The sequence below is a fragment of the Camarhynchus parvulus genome, chromosome Z, assembly GCF_901933205.1.
Source record: "Camarhynchus parvulus chromosome Z, STF_HiC, whole genome shotgun sequence".
NCBI lineage: Eukaryota > Metazoa > Chordata > Aves > Passeriformes > Thraupidae > Camarhynchus > Camarhynchus parvulus.
In genome coordinates, this window is record NC_044601.1 from 60,031,182 (window position 1) to 60,052,991 (window position 21,810).

At 40.2% G+C, this 21,810-nt stretch overlaps 1 protein-coding gene across 2 annotated transcripts in view; it reads left to right on the forward strand.

Annotated features, from left to right (window-relative positions):
• Positions 1 to 10,300: 10,300 nt before the first annotated feature.
• The window catches only part of GOLPH3 (golgi phosphoprotein 3), a 28,337-nt gene continuing 16,827 nt past the window's right edge, over positions 10,301 to 21,810 (forward strand). Inside the window, exon 1 of one of the 2 annotated variants that reach the window (XM_030968387.1) lies at positions 10,301 to 10,683. In XM_030968387.1, the coding sequence (XP_030824247.1) occupies positions 10,468 to 10,683 (216 nt within the window). In that variant the 5' untranslated portion in view covers positions 10,301 to 10,467. The remainder of the gene's footprint in view (positions 10,684 to 21,810) is intronic. The other variant, XM_030968388.1, reaches the window with a different exon arrangement.

Below are 21,810 nucleotides of genomic sequence, written 5' to 3' on the forward strand. Positions count from 1 at the left end.
GGGAGTAGCTGTGCCACCACTCAATGGCCACTTTGGTGGGCCAGCTCCATCAGGTTTTTGAGATGCATTTGATGGCAGTGAGGAGCATGAGGTGAAGGACTGCTCTGTGGAGAACTGGTAGAGGAGAAGCCTTTCAGAATGGTGCTTGTGTCAGGTGCTGGCTCAAAGAGCTGTGTTAAAGAAGCTGTCCCCAGCTGTTTGATTTATCCTGTGCTCAAAGCAGCAGGGCTTCTTATATAAACCAAACTGCATCAAAGAAGCTTTATTCCTAACTGAAGTAACCTACTGGACACTGAGCTGGCCAACTGCCCAGTCTTCCTGCAGAAGGGAAACTGGCAGATGAAGGAAAATTAGGAATCTTGATTTTTTTTACTTTTGTCAGCCGTGCTAAAGAGCCACAGTAAAAAGTCTACTTTGAAATAGTTTTATCTGTCTGTGTATTTTCAAATTTCTGTGCAACATCATCTTTCCAAAACAAACATGCCAAAGCAAAATGGTAAAAAAGTAATCTTCCCTAAACAGTCTTGGTCCTTCATATTCTATGCTATATTTCCTCATGTTAATGGCAAAATGAAGTCCCTGGTACAGTCTGCTTCAAGCACAGCTTCATAAAAATCATTTACTGAAGTTTTACTTCCGATGAAGTAGTATAGCTAAGAGCAACATGGACTTGCAAAGCATCAGAAATAGTCACAAAACAGAATGTCAGAAACACTTAGCACTTTGTATTAGCCTTGTGTTAATAATGATGAACAAACACATATTCAAATGTGACATTCATATCTGAGGCCAAATTATAACCTTGAGGTCATGTAAGACGTAAGTAATGCCTTGGTTTTGGCTGCAGGATGTTTTTGACTGATGGTAAAATGGGCCAAGCTGGTTCTGCAGTTCCAGGCTGAGTTTGCACGGAGGGAAACAGAATACATTTGATTTAAAGAAGAGGGAAAGTCCTAATTTTTGGTTTGGGATTGTTTGGTTTTAGGGTTTTTTTGCAGAGCTGTGTTTCAGAGTGGGACCATGCTTCCAAGATAAGGAGTGCTTTCTTTGCTTTGGCATAATGTCTGGTCCTGCTCTCCTGCTCTGAGCAGTGGGAGATCACCTTGCTGGGTTTCAGCCACAGGTGTGTTTTGACCATTAAGGCCAGTAAAAGCTTGTGCCTTCTGCTCATGTATTTATTCTGTTTCTGCATTTGTTGCTTGGATTGCGGTTTTCTAAAATTTTCTTTCTGAAGGGCTTAACTGTGTAGTAAACAAATGTTAATTAAAATCACTGTTTTATCCCTTAGCAAAGAGAATTAAGCTGGTACCTAAGTAAATATTAGGGAAAGCACTTAGTGAGAAAAGGCCATACATACCAAAGTAGGACACCTTGATGCAGATGGCTGACTCATCAGTGTGACATAGTCTTAAATATGGACATGTGTTAAATATGGAAAGCTCAGATGTCATTTGTTGTACCTCAGCAAGAGCAGAAAGATATATATATATATATATATATATATATATATATATATATATATAATTTTTTCGTCCAAAGATGCCTTGTAAACCAGGCAGAGATCTTTAGTTACTGTCTATGTAGGTGAAAACACTGATAACACTGTGCAGCCCTTCTCATTCCTCTGCTGCAGACAAGGGCCTCTCTCACGGATGCATTCCTGTTATTTGGAGGTTCCTGCACCACACCAGGGCCACATTTTTAGGCTGCTGGATGTATTTTTATTACCAGTTATCAGCTGAGTTTCTCCACTAAGATTTTGTTTCCAACTTCCATCTCAATTTGCAACCAGTTATAATTTAGCTGCGATCCTTTTCCATCTCTCCTTCCCAAGGAAGTCATTTGAGCCTTGAATGTCTAATCCTGGCTTCATTGATGTAGCTTATTGCTGTGAGCATCCCACTCCCCCAGGAGCTGTGGGAGGCAGATTTTTGGGAGGCTGTGTGTTGTGTAGTCAGCTCTGAAGGAACTCTGTGCAGAAGGAACTCTGTGCAGTTCCTTCTGCACAGGAAAGTGATCTGAGGATCACCTGCCACCCGCTGCTGCTGCACTAAGCCTGAGGCTCTGAGGCAGACAGATACCATTGTTCTGGCTTGGAGTTTTAATGTAAGTGGATTCAAGAGCAAAGGAAAGCTTCTTCTGGCCAGATCAAGGTAACATTTGCAAGAACTTAGTACCTTTAGAAAAAAATAAATACAATAATGCAGAAGTAAGTGGCCCTCCGTGAGACACCAGCACACCAAACTAAACAAGTGATGCAAGCACTTTTTCACACTTCCTTTCCTTTTCCTCCCAGATACAGAAAAGAGTTTTGGGGAACCACTCTCTTGCCAAGCTTTTCAAGACTGTTTTTGTCAGGCTCACTGCTGCTGCATGTCTGGGCATGCAGGGAAATGCACCAAGCTGCCAGTTCACTCAACAGCCAGTGAGGCTTCTGGATAGGGAATGCTCCTTCCCCGTACCAGCATCCCTAGAAAAAGAGTCCTGTAACCTTTCCAGCTTTGCTGTGTATTTCTGGTGTGGTCTGAGCTCTCTTTGCCTTCATCAGTGAAGTTTCCAGTTCCCTATCTTCTTCCTCAATCCAGTTTTCAGGGAGAGAAAAAAATACGCTAACCGGCAGAAATATGAGCATGCTATGGAGGTACAAGGCTGATGGTAAAACTATCCTTTTTTCTTTGTTTTCTGACACTCCCTGACTACTAGTCAGGTTTCTGCTCTGTTTGAATTCACTGTGATAGCTACAAATACTAATTTTAAAAAACAGGAGACATTCTAGAATCACCTCACTCTGTGTCTCATAGTTAAACACTTCTCAATCCTGAGATGAGCTCAGTTGCTTAGACCATGGTGCTAATAATGCCAGGGTTGTGGGTTTGATCTCCATATGGGCCATTCACTTGATGGTCCTTGTGGGTCCCTTCCAACACAGAATATGCTGGGATAATGTGATCTTTACTTAGTTCTGTAAATATAGCCTCATGTTTGGTGCTATATTAGTACACAGCAGGAGTCCTTACACATTTGTAGCTCATTAATAAACTCTTAAATGCAATCAGGACTTATGAAAATGTACTTACTCCACTGGACAGCAATAAATTTTTAATAGCTGGCTAACCTTAGAAATAATGCTAAAATGCTTATCAATCTCTATTACGCAGTTAATGTCCTGAACAGCCTTTGTCCCAACCATTCAAATTATCAGGCCAATTTTAATTAGGAATGTGGTCTGCAGTCTAGATTCACTTAAAAATTCTTTGCAGATCCCCTATGAAGAGATTTCTGTTTGAATAACAGCTCTTTTGCAGCAGATTTATATATTTGCATAGATGGTTAAGTGCTTGCCAGTGAAATTGCTTTAAAAACCATCCCATACAATGATATAGCAATGATACCATTTTACAATACAGGACATAGATGTTTTTTAACAGATATGATCCAGTGCAGAATTAACCCCCCAAAATACCAATCCATGTTTGACTTGTTTTAATCCTTTGGGGATCAGTTCACAGGATAATACTCTGAAGCTCTCTACCTTGCAGTCACCAGAGGCACCTGGATGACAGGTCAACACAGGAAGGTGACAGTGCTGTGGAGTGCTCTGATGCTGAGCCTCGCTTCTGAACTCCCACAGCTAAGGGCAAGTACATCCCCTCCAAAATAACCTTCTGGAATTTTCTCCCATTGACATCGTCAACCATGCGAGGCAGTTCACAGCAAGAGGGTGAGACAGAGTGCTCCCTTGGACTTGACTTGAATTTTATTCTCCCACGATTTCAAAGCTAACTTCAGCAAACTAATTAGACACGCTTCCAGAGCTGCCAGTGTACTTAATCTACAAATGTTTATCAGTGTTTTCTGCTCCCTGGGTAGAAGGTACTACAGAAGGTATTGACATCTGTGCTAGACTTAAAAACCTTCTGGCATTCCCTGTGATCACAACCTCCTGTCTGCCATCAGGAGTACAAACCACCCCACACAAGCAGGGTGTGCTACCTCTGCCAGGAGCAGCACAGAGAGTGCAATGCACTTAGCTGATTTCTCAAGAGAAAGGTAACTTGGAAATGAAGCTTTATCTCCCTTACAACAATTTTTATAGAGGCTCAGAGGTGGCTGCTACCAAATGCTTCTAGACTTTTCCTCTATTTCTCAGCTGCTCACACACCTTTTCTGAGTTAATGTGACTACTAGTTCCTGGAATCTGTACTGTTCTCCCTCACTGACCCCATGGCTCTGTTTGCCTCATATTTACAGTGCTAAAATTACCACTAATTGTTTGATTGTCTCTGCATGGGCCTCTGGTCATAACCAGAGGGTGTAAACCTACTAAGAGTATTCAACACTTATTCCACACACACTCCGAATGCACACAAGTACTCTCTATTTAGACAAAATGAATGCTGCTCTAATCACTATTTATTTTGTAAATTAGAACTCGGTGGAAACATTTTCTTTGCGCCATCTGGCTTGATGTATTTTTTAATCAGTTGATGAGTATTTTTCTATGTTACAAGGAGCAGATAGTAAAGCATTTGTTGCATTAGGATGTGAAGTAAAGACGTTTCAAAGCTGAACTTGTAAAAAATTCACTGCATTAAACATTTTAAATTTTGCCAAAATACCAAAGACAGTTTTGGTGAAGGTTTCATAGGGCTCATTTTGCACAATGAACATCTGTCAAGAAAACGGCACATTTTTCCTGGGAATGCTGGTTGAACAGGACCCCTGTGTAGAAATGACAAGACTTCACAATTACAAACAGCACTTTGACTAATAATTTTGTCATTATGATTTCACTGCTGTAATTGTAATAGTAAAATAGCCAGTACAGATCCTTGCAGCCAAAGAATTTCACTCAGATACAAGAAGGAAGATGATATTACAATACAAAGATTTCAGGAACTAGCAAATCATTTCAACTCTCCTGGAGATAAGAAAATGAGAGTATCTGGAAATACTCAAAGTTAAAGAATGCTTTTTAAATTAGCAAATGCGCACAGCACTTTTTCATGTCTGCCTTTGGTCTTCCTAAAATGCCAGTCATTCTTTTTCTAAAAATCCACAAGTTATTGTAATTGCAGATAAAAAACCTAAAAGCAGCATGTGCTGGTTTTTAACTCAAAGTCTTTTGAAGATAAATTTTATTACTAAGTGTCTGCATCTGATTTTATATGAGCTCAGTGTTCAATACTGGCATTTATGTTGCTGAAAGTAGTAATTATATACACAAATTTCTGAGAAGCCTAGAACATTTTCCTTGAATCATCCTAAGGGAGAAGCTTAAAAAATGGGTATTGGAAAAGTTACACTGGCAAATTTTGAGTTTATAAATTAACAATTTAAACAACATCCAAGCAGTTGGGCATTTAAAGTGAAATTAGTTTGTTGTACAGCTAGAAAGTCATCAGTGTTTTTTTACTTAGAATAATTTGCTGTTAGTGTTGGAAAACCCATTCCTAAAACTAAGAAGAAAAGCCCAGGTGGTCCACCCTGGCTACCGAAGGATTTATTTAGTAACCAAAACAACAGCAAAAGTAAAACAGGTGCAGCTGAAACTGAAAGAGACAGTATTACATGATCACTGTGTACCAGACACTACTTCTACGGTCAGCTGACCATTGACTCTGGTTTCTTCCCACATACAGTATCACACACAAGCCTGCCCACTTGTCTCTTATCTCTGATCTTCTCCTTCTTTCATCACTCCATACCTTTCAGCATCTTGATTCTTCTTGGTAGTGCAAATCCTCTTCCTGGAGATCACACTGATAATAGTGCATAGGACAAATCTCACAACAGTTTGTTTCCAATTATTTGCTGGCATTAATGTCTAGTCTACCACTCAAGAAGCATGTCTGTAATCAGCATGATATTGAAGACTTTTTGGCCTTAAGGAATTCCTATCACATTTGGTCCTGATCCTTGGGTTTCCATACTTTGTACTCCAGCATAGTGCTCCTTCAGCAATGATCCTGTGCCCATACATAAGACTGTCCTGTCAATAGATCCCTAAAACCATACAGGGGAACATGGCCTTTTTCTGGGCCATTGTTTTGAAGTCAGATCCTCACATGGATTCAGGCCATGGCTCCACCTGACACTTGCTTTTACTGGCCTAAGTGGGAGTGTTAAACTTTCACTGGGAGGGAATGGAAGGTACAGGCAGGAATGTAAACAAGCTTGACTGGTGAAACTGCTGGATAGTGGAGCCATAACAGAGTCAGCAGCCTTCTTCTGGAAAACAACTCCTGTTTTTTTGCTGTCAGCTTCAAAACATGCACATGCTATTAATCTGACTGTTCTTCAGGAGAAAATCTGCCCACCTATGTCTTGTGATAGTACTGTGGCAGGAGCAGTGGGATTCACCCTTTGCATCTGAAGATCCAGAGCCTGGCACATCTGTTAAGCTGAGGTGTCTGCAATTTCTCACTTCAAATAGATGTGTGTCATGCTCCTGACATTCAAGTTGTGAAACATTTGTTTGTAGGTACAAGACTATGAGCTCCTACCTCAGGTGTTAAATAAAGTTACTTTTTTGGGACCTGCTGTCCCAACACACACTTTGAATCAGTTTTCCACTCACTTTTCCTGCTGACATCACTGAGGTAATCCCTGCTCCCATGGAGAAGCAAATCATGGCAACTGCAACTAGCACAGCAGAAAGTAAGACTCTGAGATTCATGCCTTTGGTCTTCTCCCTTTTATTTCAATGTCCCAGGTGGCTAGCAGCAATTAAAAATATCCTACCTACTTCAGAACACTACTGCATTCTGCCAGAGATGGGCTTAAGGATAAACTAGGATGCATTACAAGGTCAATTTACTGCAAGATGAACTAAACTATTTATAGACCACAGCCTGTGCTTTTGTATTATTACTTCTTAACAGTGTTTTGAAGATTTTGGGCCTCAGGTCTCTGGACAACACTGGCATTGGGATGGGGGAGGAAGGGGAGTCTGTACCCAACAAGGTGCCCAGTGGCAACGCAAACAATCAACAGCCAACCACAGTGCTGGGGGCTACAGCCTTCTGAACTCCTGATAAAGCCATGCAGGACTCAGAAATATTTTTCAAATACTGCTTGGCACTGCAAAATAAATCACAGTTATGAAGGTCATGAGAAAGGATCTCCAGGTATCCAGAGAGTGCTCCTCTCTGGCACACGAGCTCTCTGCTGTTTAGAAAGGATCAACAACAACAAATTTATGTGCTGAAATATGTCTTGTTTCCTATCCTTTTCATTCAAATTTTGGCTTTGTATATCAATGTTGCAATGGTGTAAAACAAAATAAAAATAATTGGCTCAAAATTCAAGTGTTTGTGTTCTTGATTCGATTCATGCTGAACTTAGTTTATGTTCATCAGGTAATGAGTCAGAACTGAAATTAATAAAGAAATACATTTGTTTGAAATGATACCATTCAAGTTGTGCAAACACTTAGTTTCTCAGTCAAAAAAGTGACTGTTATGTATAAGGAATTTCAGTGGACACCTCATCATAATAAAAACTAAATTGATCAACAAAAAATGATTAACCCATTAGTGATCCTAATTTGTTTGCTTTTGTAACAAAATACAGAGAAGAGGGCAAATCAATAATATAATTAGCAACTTTTAAAAGACTATTAAACCAACTATTTTAAAGACTGATTTTCACAAAACTGAAGTAGTGATGAGTCCTTTGAGGCCCTTCAGGAAAGGATAAAAAAAGACAAAAAAAAAAAAAACAACAAAAAAAAAAAAACCAAGGAAAAAAAATTATGAGCTGATAATGGACATTCTATTTGTTAACCTTCAAAATGCAATCAGCACAAAATGAAAATGTATTTAAATGCCACAGTAATCTAGTGGGAAAGTGAAAATAAGTGTAACAGCCCAAACAGTGCATTCTATTGATAAAAATGGAGATGATAAAATTGCTTTAAGAAAGGAATTAGAGAAAATGTAAGTTGTGCTTGAATGTGAATTGAATGTAGGCACAAGGCAAATTATACCAATGATATTACTAAAGTGAAATGTAAGAATTGTTAACATTCCTGTCAGAAAATGTTTAACAAATAGCTTCACATTCTGGGAGAATAGGTAAATATTATCAGGCTTGACAAAGATTAAATTCTTTCCAGTAACAGTGCATTAAAAAAAATAGCAGCACTGCAGTTAAGTAATTTGTATCAATAAGCCAGGATAGCTTGCATACAGGCTTTTGAAATATCTTTTTGGAACCTCTTTTTGATCTCCAAATATGGCTCTCAATAAACCTTGTGAGCTCCAAAGAACATGAAAAAAGCTAATACAGTGACTATGTTAAAAGAAGGCAAAGGGAATGACCCAGGTTAATTACATGACTGTCATCTGGACTGTAATCCTCAGGAAAATATCCAAGTTGCTCAGAGAGGACTAAATGAATAAATGTTTGAGTTTCATTACAACTCAGAAATGACATTTCCAGGAAACACATCTTGTATTGCTCTTTTTGTATCTCTACTTTGAGCAAACATTAATTTGATAAAAATAACAGTGATGCTATATCCTTCAGCTTTGGTTTGGCATTTGAGCTGGTACAGTAGGACATTTTAATTAACAAAAAACCCAGAAAGATAAAAATATCAGAATGCTGCACAGTAAGTGGACTGTGAATAATCAGTAGGCCTCAAAAACCAGAAGAGGAACAATCAGCAAACATTTGTGTGAGTGATCTAGGTCCTCTGGGGATCAGGATTGTCCATCTGCTATTCCTTCTTATGCTGCACCAAATTGTCGTCGAGCCACAATAGGAAGGGATGCTATAACTGGGGATGTGGAAAATAATGAAAGCTAAGGTCACTTTCAGAGTGACTCAGAGCTCTTGGTAAACACGGTCCAGTTAGAAAAAAAAATCAAAAACCCCAACAAATTAAAATACCAAACAAACAACTCATTAAAACCAACACTCTATTTATTCATATATTTTATTTATACATTAAATACCTATTTTAATATCTTTATATCTATGTATCTCATAAATACAATATTGGTTAAATGCAATATTCTAACTGTGAACTAAAAAGTGTAAGCCATCCTCGCCTACAGCATGACCACCTTTATTCTGCAATAAATGACACTGCCTGAAAACTTACATGGGATTTGTCCTTGATAGGAGTTTTTTTTACTTTTTGGTGTGCTGCATACAAAAGGGCTCCAGGTTTGAAAAGGTGCCCATCAACAGCAGAACTGAGGGGCTCCATCTCCAAAATCTGAAGTGAAAACTGTTGAGAGCTCACCTGAGTTCACCTGACATGTATATATACATAGAATCATGAAATCTTGGCAGAGGTTGGAAGAGATCATCTCATTCCAACCTCTGCCATGGACAGGGACACAGAATCACAGAATCAACCAGGCTGGGAAAGACCTCTGAGATCTTTGAGTCCAGCCTGTGACAGAACACCATTGTGCCAACCAGATCATGGCACTGAGTGCCACATCCACTCTTTCCTCAGACACCTCCAGGGATGGCAACTCTGCCACCTCCCTGGGCAGTCCAGTCCAAGGTCTAATCACCCTTTCTGTGAAGAAATGCTTCCTAATGTTCAGCCTGAACCTTCTCTGGCACAGCTTGAGGCTGGATCCTCTTGTCCTGCCAAGGCAAGAGGCCAAACCCCACCGGGCTTTCAGGGAGTTTGCAAAGAGTGATAAGGCTCCCCTTGAGCCTCCTTTTCTCCAGACACCCCCAGCTCCCAAAGCCGCTCCTCATCAGCCTTGTGCTCCAGACCCTTCCCCAGCTCCTTTAGCCTTCTCTAAACTCCTCAGTGTTTTGTGAGGGGCCCAGGATGGCTCACGGGACACTCCAAGTGTGGCCTCACCAGTGCCGAACCCACGGTACGGTCACTGCCCCGGTCCTGGGCCCACATGCCTTCCACCAGCCCAGGCTGCTCACAGGTCACCACATCCACCCCAGCAGTCGGACCCCGTTTTCTGGCTGAACTCGAATGCTCAATCATGGGAACAGGCTGCCCATGGATGTGCTAGAGTCACTATCCCTGGACGTAAAGAGCCGTCTGGATCCGGCGCCGGTGATGTGGTTGAGGGGTTACAGGGGCAGTTCTAGGCGGACGGTTGTACTGGATTGTCTCGAAGGTCTCTTCCGACTTTAATGATTGTATGAAACCAAGCGGACTTGCGGCTGTGCAAACGAGGCCCTCGTGGAAGGGCACCCCGATCCCGAAGGCAGCTCAGTGCCCGCCCCGGGTCACGGCGGCGCTCCCTCAGCCGCGGGTCCCTTTCCGGCGCCGCCCCGCCCGGCGCTGCCACATCCTCCGCTGACATCAGCCCGCGCCGCCATATTGAGCCGCCGCCGCCGCCGCCAGCGCGGCTACCCCGGACCGGCCCGCTCCCCATGACTGCCCTCGGCCGGGGCGCGTAGGGCGGAGCGGCTCCAGCCCGGCCCGTCCCCTCCCGAGCCGCCGCCGAGCCCCGCTCTCTCCTCGCCACCATGACTTCCCTGACCCAGCGCAGCTCCGGGCTGGTGCAGCGCCGGACCGAGGCCTCCCGCAGCGCCGCTGCCGCCGATAAGGAGCGGGGCGCCGGCGGCGGCCCCGAGGATGAAGGGCGCCGGGACGAGTCCGGTGACGACGAGAAGGGCGATTCCAAGGAAACGCGGCTCACCCTCATGGAGGAGGTGCTACTGCTGGGCCTCAAGGACCGTGAGGTGCTGCCGGGGGCGCTGGGCAGGGGGTGCCCGAGGTGACACCGGCTTTTGGGGGTGCTGTGGGGAAGAGGAGCCTGGTGGTGGGATGGGATCAAGGGCGCTGCAGAGTGAGTGTGGCTGTGGGCTTGGGGCAGAGGGGATGGGGGACGCGATGTGCCTGGATTTTGTTTGGTGTTTTGGAGGAGGTGGGGAAAAGGTGCACGGATTTTGGGGAAGGGGAACCCGGCAGAGTTTGTGGCGCTGCCGTTTGGTTGCGGGATTTGCAGAGGGGCTGATATATGAATACACATGAGAGGGAATATAGAGGACCCGAGAGGACCTGGATATGGGGGCCAGGGCTTCAGGCCAGCCTTGGACTTGAGGGCCTGGGTGAACCTGGTGCATTTATCCTCCTTCAACTTATACGTGCCTCTAATGTGGGAGGGAGATAGCTCTACTCCTGTGGGTTTTGTCAGTCAGAACTCTGGTACTTACGAGGTCCTCAAGTGCTCTAGGGTGCTGAGCAACCCTTTTCTACTAAGACTTTGTAGAGTAATGCATGTGAAAAATATCTTAAACCTGGGGGGAGGGTTATATGACAGAAATGGGCTGTGAGTAATGAGAAGCGTGTCAAAATGAAGAAATGGCATTATTATATAATTCTGTATTTTTACTGAATTTTATTTATTATTATTTTTACTGTATTTTACTTTTTTTTTGCTTAAGAGTTTTCCATGATACTGTAAGTCATTGAGGACTTTGTTGGATTTTTTTTTGTTTGAAAAAGGCAGTCAATATAGAAAGCACACACACTGTGGAATGAGAGTTCTATCAGGGAAGCAGTTTAATTTGATGTGGTGTATGATTAAAGGGTGATACACCCTTATTTTAGATATGAGATACAATATGGATTTGATTAAGTGACCAGCTTTGCTTTTTTTTTTGTCAAGTAAACTTGCTTTTGTTTTTTAATTTGTGTGACAAGTAAATAATTTAATCCAGTTCACTGATTTGAATGGAAATCTCTTGAAACTCTGCCTTCAGGAGGTCAAGATAAAATGGGAGGGAAGCTGGTAAGTCGTATGTTCTTTGACAGGGCATTGCATCTGCAATAAATTTACTGGTTGATAGTGAATAAAGAGTGGTTTTCTTGATTAATGTTCACTTTTTAGCACATATCACAGCACCAAGGCTGTCTGAGTTAAAGCAGCGTTTGGCCAGTACTCTTGGGCACATGGTGTGACTCTTGGGGATGATGCTGTGCAGGGCCAGGAGTTGGACTCAATGATCCTTGTGGATCCCTTCCAACCCAGCTTATTCTGTAGTTCTGTGATCTGTGTATGTACCTGCTACAGTAGCATTGTGTTTCTCTCTCAGACTGTGTGTTTCAGAGCATATTCTTGTAGTCCTATCATTTCAGATGGACCTTGCCATGGTGTCCTGATAACCTCAGTAGATAGTGATCTCACCTTCTGCGTGTGATGTTGAAGGGTTGTTGAATTGAATGCATGTGAGCATTTTTCTTTCTGCATGCCTGAGTAGTTGGGGGAGAGTAAGTTAGGAGTGGCAGGAGCGATTGCTGGCAGGATTGGCTTAGAATACCTTACCTTGAGAAAAGTGGTATAAACTGGGTGATCTTTCCAGGTTTTTTGACCAGGATTGTGTGCTAAATCTGCTGAATTGGTGGACATTATTCTGTAAAGATCTCAAGGTAGGGAGCATTATGTTTGCCAGGAGGAATATGTGGCACAAGTCTTCGTGTTGCATCAAAGTTAACATTGGGTCTAAAAGTCTACCTTTGTGATAGTGTGCCTCAAAGTTATAAGTTATCTGACTTTGCTAAGCACAGCAGTGACATACGTTGAAGAGGATCTGTTATTCCTTTGTAGAGGAAAAGGAACTGAATGGTTCCAGTGGCATGGATATCCCTAAGTCCCTTGAGATTTTGCAGTCGAGACATCAGACACAAAGAACTGTAATTTCAGCTCTTGGGCAGGGGGCTTAAATGCAGGAGCTGTAGCATACCCTCTTTGTGAGCTTTGTTAGACGTGAAGCATTGGGATTTAGACTTTGGTTTAGGGCCTGCTTGTGCCCCTGTGTACAGGGTACACAATTTAAACCATTTGTCATGTGTTTTCCTTCCAAAACTGGAAATAAAACTACAGGCTCTTTTTCCAGTATGAATATTTTTTGTTCTCTGTTGTTCTAATGATAAGTAAGCAGAACCAGCTTACTTTACACATCTGGAAATGTTTTTTTTACAAAGTCTTTACTTCCAGTAGAACTGATTTACTGTAGCATTTGAGTGAGACTTTCTCAAGAGAGCAAGCAAAGCAAAGCAATATAGAGTCTGTGAAGTGTAATTTTGAAGCTATATGAAGTCTAAGGGACAGGCAAAGGCAAGTTTATGAGATACAAGCTTGATTGCAAGTCTGTAAATTTAAAGCTGAGAATATCCTTCCTGTTTATTCCAACAGGAGAAAACAATTTAATGTTTACTTTAAAATTAAAAAAAACCCCACAAGAAGTAGACTGGATTGGCCAAAGAACATATGAATAAAAAATATAAAAACAAGAACTCTGTTTTGGCCAAAGAACATATTTCTCTATAAATAGGTGCTTTCCCAGAACACTCAGTGATACATGCGTTGACTACACAGCTTTCAGATTTTTAGGTAATTTTAAGCACTAGTGGATGTGGCTTAACTTCATATGAATTGTATACAAAATAGCTTACATGTACAAAGCTACTTTTATAATTTCTAAGCATACATGGAAGAGTCTTTGCTACTAGAAGACAGTTTTTCAGGAAGATATTTAGTGATGCATTGATGAGTTCAGTGTTTCCAGGAGATTGTTAGATAATTGTATACAAAATAGCTCACATGTATGGAGCTCCCTTTATAATTTCTAAGTGTACACGGAAGAGTCTTTGCTACTAGGAGACAGGTTTTAGTGATAGGAAGATATTTAGTGATGCATTGAAGAGTTCAGTGTTTCCAGGAGATGGTTAGATACTTGTGTGAGTCTTGTTTCCAGGGTGGTGTGAGGGTTGTAAACAACCACAGCAAGACTTTTAAGTTGTTGTCTGGTTGCTGCTGCAGTATGGAGTCAGTGATGGGAATTTCTGGCAGATGTAAAACAAACACACCACCCCTCAATCCTATTCCTGACATCTGAACACAATTACCTGTATTTGTACATGCTTCTTGGACATGGCCTTTTTGTTTGTTAATGTTGTGTTCCCCACCAGTTTAGCCTAATTAAGTTGTACCTAATGTATGTGTTCTGATTGCTCTTTTCCACCAACAGTTCTTTTTCAATCTGTATTTTCTGTGTACACATAACTATTTTTGTATTCCAAAGTCAAGATACGTTATAAGGGATATGGGCTGAAATATGTGCATGCTTGCATAACACGACAGATGCGGTGTCCTTGGAGGAGCAGGTAATAAACTGGAAGAAAATACATAACTAAAATTTTTCAGGGAGCCATCACAATACCTGCATGTATTTGGAAATCCTTCAGAAACGTGTCTGGAAAAGAAAGGTTCATCCATTTAAAGCAGAGCAATAGCCAGTTGCTATAGGAATGAAAAGCATGCGCTGAAGTAAACCAGTGCTGTATTAGGTAAAAAAAACAATATTGTGATAGGATGGGTCAAAGCCACAACAAAAGGGAGTTACCGTGTAGAACTACTGAAGCAAAAGAAGGGAGTAATAAATATTGGAAGTTATATTCTAACTTATTTGAAAATGATAGCTAAGAGATGAGTACAGGGTAGCGGTTTCATGACAGGTCCTCCCAGCATCTTGAAATTCAGTCTCATAAAAATGGAGAGGTTGTGAGGTGGTCCTGCTATGTAACTTGCTCCACTGAATTTCATCCTTGTAGGATTTCTTCTGGTTGTGGGTTTGGGTTGTTTTTTCTTTTTTCCTCCTTTTTGAAATTTTCTTTTGGTAATTGTTTGGAATCTATTAAAATATAGCAATGCACTCAACTGCTTTGATCCTCTATACAATTGCCACAACTAAACAAATTGAAGCAGAGAGAGAGACCTAGCACCCAGCAAGATAAATTATTTATTTGGTCTGTAACTAATTCCTCACTCACTGAGAGAATACTCATGTAAAGTATGCTGAAAAATACCTGGCTACTGCAGTCTATTGCAACATTAAATATTTCTTAGATTTTTTACCCTTTCTTAGCTGAAGACTAAAATGTCATTTGTGGGAATGAAGTAATGTTAAATCACTTCATTAGGTACAGAAATTATTTTGGATCTTTGTTACTTATGTTTGGCCTTCAAAAATTTCATTTATTGCTGAAAATTTGGTTTTGCATCATAGCTTTGTGTCCAGATAGGTCACATGAAGGTCTCCAGCTTATGATATTTTTCATTGTATTGAAGTAAGCTTTTAGGGAAGTAGTGTGCCTGCTTCAGATGGGCTATTTTGTATTGACCAGATTAGTATTAAAATGTAGTTTCCTTATAATTCTTACAAATATGAGTGTCTCAATTGGTTTCTGAATTTTATGTTTTAATCCTAAAAGTACTTTTTTGAAAGGTGGCATAGAAATTTTGAAAACATTCAAAACGTGGGTGGTGTTTTTCCTGCTCTTAAGGCTTGACTTAGTGAAATGGATACTGTGATGCAGAAGTCTTGGGAGGATTTGCCTTTGTAAGAAATTAACAGGTTTTGAAAAGTCTTCTTTGTATCCTTTTAGTCTTTTTTTGTCTCATGAAAACAGTTTCAGCAAGAGGCCGAATGTCAATTTAGAAGCGCCCAAGTTTTGCTGGAAAATGTCTGAGACAAGTGTAACTCGAAGAGGCGTCCACTGGGAATTCATTCGCATTGCAGTTGAAGAGTGATGTATGAATGTGTTGAAACCTGGACAAAGACATGCTTTTTCTCAAACGTTCAGGGCCTAATAACAACAGAGTGTGTAATGTCTGCGGTGAAAAATTCTTTCTTTCATAGTTGCCTACCTTTTTGGTCTTTTTATTTTTGTATTTCATGTTCTATAGATAAATGACAGACTAGGATAAGATGGGAGGTGTGGGAGGAGGAGTACCCCATTTCTTTTTGCTACAAGATGAGTAAAGTGCCTCTTTACCATGCTGCTGAGTAAATCCTGCTTTTGGGCTCTTTTGAGGATATGCTGATTTTGAATCATTTGCCTGCAGTTGGTGTGGTTATCCCTGCTTTCATAGCGTGGTTAATCTGTAATTGATGTTATTTTTCTGTAGATAACTTTGAGTGTGGAAGGTCCCTTTTTTATGGCAAGCTGTCTGGTGTAGGGCAAACACAAAAACATTGTCAGAGCATTTTTAGTAGTGCTTTCCAATTTTTTAAGTGCTCTCAAACAGAGCTTTAACTTAAGCGCTCTTAAAAACATGCCATAACTATTCTTCCTCTCCCTTTAGCAAGCTGCTTTTATTAAACATTTTGAATAAAGTATATATATAAGAAAATTTTGCTCTTTACTGCTAGAAGATAAATAATCATGAAACTGAAAATAATATTTTATATTAAAGAAGTAGTGGTTTTTTTCAGGTATTCTTTAATCCTAATGTAGCTAACATTTAGTGCGACATAAATAGCATGTATTTCAATTAGTTGAGGCCCATGTAATGGACTTCTTTGCAAGGGTAAATTGACCAGACTAAGTACTGTAGATAGTATCTTTAATAATTACTTTCTTACAGATCATATAATTACTACAGCACATACTCATCTCTGTGTTGCATTACTGGAAAGAGGGGAAACTAGTCTGGAGTAAAAGTGCTTGGTTTCCTCTGAACAATATTTTCAGTCCATTTTTTTAATAAGTTTTAGCAAAGGAAGAAAAGAATTAGTTAACTAGCCATGTGCCGCTTTTAACTGTTTGGGTTTTTTTCTGGTTTGCAAACAGGTCTTAGATAAATTTCAGTTACTTACTTTCTCTCAGAAGTATTGATAAAATGTTACTGCAGAATGATTTCACATGTGCTTTTCAGACATAAGAATTATGAGATTACACGTAAAATAGTTCTCAACTGCTCTCTTCCTCCAAGTACACTGTGTGTAAGCCTGGATGAGTAGAAGCACAAGTGAGTAGCAGCACAAAATCACTGTGCTGTTGGTCTGAGTGTGAACCAGCATTGTGCATGCCAAATCTTTCCCACCTCCCCCAATAAAACCTGTACTAAACTACCATGTTTCACCTTTTTTTTTTCTTTTTTCCTCCCATGTTTGTGGTGGACTGTTGAGATAATACACTCTATAAGCGAGGTCTTTTCTAAAGGGAGAGATGTTATTTTCAAAGCTCTCTTTTTATTTGTGGATGTTACAGGATTTATTCATCACACTGGGAAATTAGTTGTCAGGCTTTTTGCATATCTTTCTGTTGCTGATACTCTTTTAAGCACTTGTAAGCTGCTTTTTGCTGTATACTTTCTAGTCATCTGCCTTTGTGGTCTTATTAAATAGCATGATGTAGTTGTGTTATTTAGAGTCCTTAGCTGCCAGACTGTCTTTTGTACATGGTTTATACTGGGAGGTTTGTGTTTACCTTGTCATTCTTGTACAGCACAGCACATTGCACTTCCATTTTTTTTGTTTCAATAGACACTTGATTTTACTGTGGCACTGGGCAGTCTCTACCAAGAGAGAAGCCTTCTGTATGTATTATGTTGTAATTTCAGTATTCTATCTTCTGCAGTGCACAGTGACCAGGCAAGTATATGACGCTCGTTGTGTAGCTTGGGGTAAACGTCAGGTGGATATTCTGCCAGTACTAATCACTCAGGGAGGGCTAACTGCAACTACACTGCTTAAGCTGGATGTACAAATGGAAGTCCTGCTTTAGGAGCTTCTGCAAGCTATGCCTGAGATTCTCAGTTTATAGTTAGTATATGTTGAATACTAAATGGAGGAACTTATTCCTTTCAATGTGAGAACAGTGCAGTGGGTGGACTTTTTATTTAACCTCAACAAAGATGTTGACATGGCATTATTATGAGTTACTCTGTTTCTTGAAGATTGCTTGCACCTGGACAAGTGAAACAAGGGAGGAACTAGAAGCTTGTTCTGAAAAGAACTGAAAGGAAGATGGATGATATTTAGACTAAGAATAGAGGAATCTCTGTCCATTATGTGCATGCTTTTTTAAAGACCCAAAACACTACTCTAGAATTCCATTTGCATGTTAATCAAAATTAACCATTGTGCACCTCCCCAGTTTGAAATAATTCAGTGTTTTACACAGTGTTCTTAATTGTGGCTGCTGTAAAAGAAAAGGTAGAAGAGAGGGAAGGTGTAGATGTTTTATTTGGGTGCAGATATGCTCTATTTATAAGGACAGAATTATAATTTTAATAAATGTGACCTGCTTAGTCAAAGTTAGTGAAACCTCCACCTCTTATTTAGTTGATCGATAAGGGGCCTGCTTTGTCTGTATCAGAAAGAATACTAGATTCTGGTTTTTCCTTTTGTTTTTAAGAGAAGTGTGCTGGACCTGTCTGCGGTAGAGTTAATTTTCGTCATAGCAGCCAATATGGTGCCATGTTTTTTGTTTTTGACCAAAACAATGTTGATAACAGAAAACAGTGGTGATAACACACACCCTGTGCTTTCTGTTGCTGAGCAGTGTTTGCACAGCGTCAAGGCCACCTCTGTTTCTCACTCTGCCCAACCCTTCAGTGGGGGGTGCAAGAGGCTGGGAGGGGGCACAGCCAGCACAGCAGACCCCAGCTGACCAGAGGGGTACCTCAGGCTGTGCAGTGCTATGGTCAGCAATAAAAAGAGAGTGGAGAGAGTGGGGTGGGTGGTCATAGCCAAGGGACCACCTGAGCATCAGTCTGCTTGTGGTGGGTAGTAAGCATTTGGCATCAGTTACTTTTGTTTTTTCACTTAAGGTCTTCATTTTCTCTCCCCCCATGCCAAAGTGACTGAGGGTTTTTTATGGGAGTTTTATGGGACTTAGCTGCCACCTAGGCTCAGCCCAGCACTAGGGGACACTAAATTCTAATTTAACATTTCTTTCATATAAATGTTAGATTTTATGTTCAGTGACAATAGGAGGTAGAGTAGAAATCAGTTTGTTGAAATCAAAGGTTATTGAACAAACTAATTACGTCTTAATTTTGCACCAATATGGAGAATACAGATTGGACACTGATGGAAGGTGGCTTTACAAGAGTCATGCAAATATTTGAAGTCATTATCTGCGTGTGTATACAGTTAATCGTGAAGAAAGTTAGGCTTCTAAGTTTGTCTTTTCATTTCTAAATGAGCAGTCAGACTCTTAAATGTTGATTTAATCAGAGGTCTCATAAGGGTTCAGCAGTGTGTGTGCGCTAGTTTCTCTTTAGAAAATGTATGGTTTTTTTATTATCTCCATTTTAATGAGAGATATGCCTGTGTAACGTGTGTGTGTACGTGCTTGAAAACATGGGCAGTAACATCTGGCTTTAGTGCTTTCAGTACCTGACAGTAGCTGCTGTGTGTTACTTATTCCTAAATGCAGTGGCAGGTTAATCAAATACCTGACAAGTTACTTGTCAAGAATACTGTGCTTTGTAGAATATGTAAGCATGCTTTCTTAAAGTATTTCTGTGTTTGGCTGTCAGAACATTTCAGAGATTTCCCCCACTAACTTATCTTCTATTTATAACTAGAGTACAATTTATGTTTCAGTAAATGGCTAATGATTTCATTTGCATTAAAAGAGGTAATCAAGAGGGAATAAAACTCAAAGTCCTTGCCTTGTAGTATTCCAGTAATAAACACTCCTGCACTCTGGCTTGACTTTTTCTTCTTAATTTTCAGAAGTTTCATAGGTTAGGATGTACCATTAGATGTTCCTGCAAGTTTCTGGGTTGAGAAGGTGGTGGCTTACTTGAAAGGTCAGATATGCAGGAAAGAGCTATCTAGTATAGGTTGAAAAAGACTTAATATAATGTGAAGAGGAATCCAGTTTATTTAAATTGCACGTGATTGAAGTTTGAATATTTTTCCTTTGACACATGAGAAAATCCAGAGTATTCCTATAGCAGTGTCTTACTTGAATATTTTTTTTAGTATTTACACATTTTGGGCATCTTGTTTTTTTCTTTTTATGTTTCCTGATGGCACCAGCTTGAGAGGAGCTCTTGACCCCTTGAAGTCATGGAGGCCCAGCAGAGAGACCTTGACAAATCAGAGGGTTTGATACCACCAGCTGCGTGAAGTTTAACGAGGGCAAGTGCCAGATTCTGCAGCTGGGATGGAGGAACCCCAGATGTGGGGAGGAGTGAGATCCTGGAGATGCCTCAGGCACATGGCAGGATTGTTTGGGGTGTCCTGTGCAGGGCCGGGAGTTGGGCTTGATGATCTTTGTGATGCCCTTCCACCTAAGGTTATGGATACAGGATATGATAGATTATGATGCTGTGATTTCTGAGGGTGGACTGGTAAAAGGGATGAATGTCTTCTAAAATTATTTTGTTTTCAGAATGTCTTCAAAATGTTTCTTTCCAGCTATTTCTTTTATTGTATCTGAAATTCCTTTGTTACCCATTTTAGAGATATCTGAAAAATGAAACTCACGCTTTTGGTAATTAAATCTGTTGTTTGTCTATATAATACATAGAAAATAGCCTTCTCTGAATGCACCCATATCAAGTGAATCTGGGTCGTGTATTTAACCAAATGTTTTAAAACAGGTTTGTCTGTAGAAAAGTGAAAATCAGTATATGATAGACAGTAGGCGTGAAAACCATTTAGTAAGGAAAATGGAGGGTTATTCTTTTAGAATTTGCTAATAATTAAGAATTTTATTGAAACATATTGTTGTCTGAACCAAAATTCAATTTTGTGTTTCAGGATTGCTTAGTGTCTTGGAATCTAAGCTGGGGGACAAAAATGAATGTGTTCTCAGCTTAACTATTGTTCTTGTATTCCAGAATTGTTTTGTGCAGAATGTTTTTTTTATTACTTGTTTGATAAGTCCATTGATGGGGGAAAAGATTGAAGCTATTATTGAAGAGTTGTTCAAGCAAGACACCCTAACCCTGAACATCTTATTTTATTTTGGGCTAAGGCCACACGGTTCCTTGCCAAAAGAAGTTGATTTGGAACTTCCCAAAGAATGCTGCCAGAGAAGCTGGACTTGGTTTTCTCTTTAAATGTCTGCCATTGTGCAGTACTGTAGTGTCATGGAGTATGTTATTTTCTTAGAGGTAATAAGTTGATAGCTATTAAGAGCTAATAAACTGAAATATGTATTTTGAATGTATATTAGAAAGTAAGAAAGGCTGGGTCATTAAAGCATATGCGTAATTTGACTGTGTCAACCTGTATTGTTTGAGACTTATTGCCTGCTGCAGCTTCTGTGCTGTGATTACATTCAGGTTGATATAAATTACAGGGACCTGCATTGGAAAGAAAATAACATATCTTTTTAGTTCCCTGAAGATGAAAATGGATCCGTTCATATAAGATATCTGTGGTGAGAGCAGTCATCCTTTACCTTGAGAATTCAATTTTGGACATTCCAGCCTATGTTCAATGAATGTTGCAATAGTTTTTCCTTTCCCTCATCTTCTGTAATTGTTTTCTGTTTTGCATTTTCCCCACATTCCAATAAATATGTTTAGTTAGGCTGGCAGAAAGGCTTCTAATTGGTTCCTGCTGGACTTCAAGGTGCTTTATATGTTTATTCCATCTAAGGCTCCTGGAGCTAAGTCAGAGGTTCACAGAGGTCTGTATAAGGACCTAGCTGAGGTGGAACAAATGGTGGCTGGCTGCAGAAGAGGAGTTCTAGCATTGACCAGCATTTCTGTTTGTCATTGAAAACTCAGAAAAGTTTGTGGACCTTTTTGGATTTTGTGTTCTTGCATTCCAAGACCACTTTGCCTGCTATCATGCTGTGAAGCTTGTTGTAACAGTATGCTGGAAGGAAAGACTTCCTTTTTTTTTTGTTTGCTTTTTTAAAAGAGTTCCTTATTTCTAAGGGATAATCTAAAATTTATGTAATTGAAGTTTTTGACTGAAAAAGTCAGGTGTCAGATTTATTGGACAAATACTTTATAAAACATACTCGGTATTAAGTTAAGCATCTATAGCATCAGTCTTGCTGACTCTGACCCCATTCAAGAGATGCAAAACTGTATCAGTTGTTCC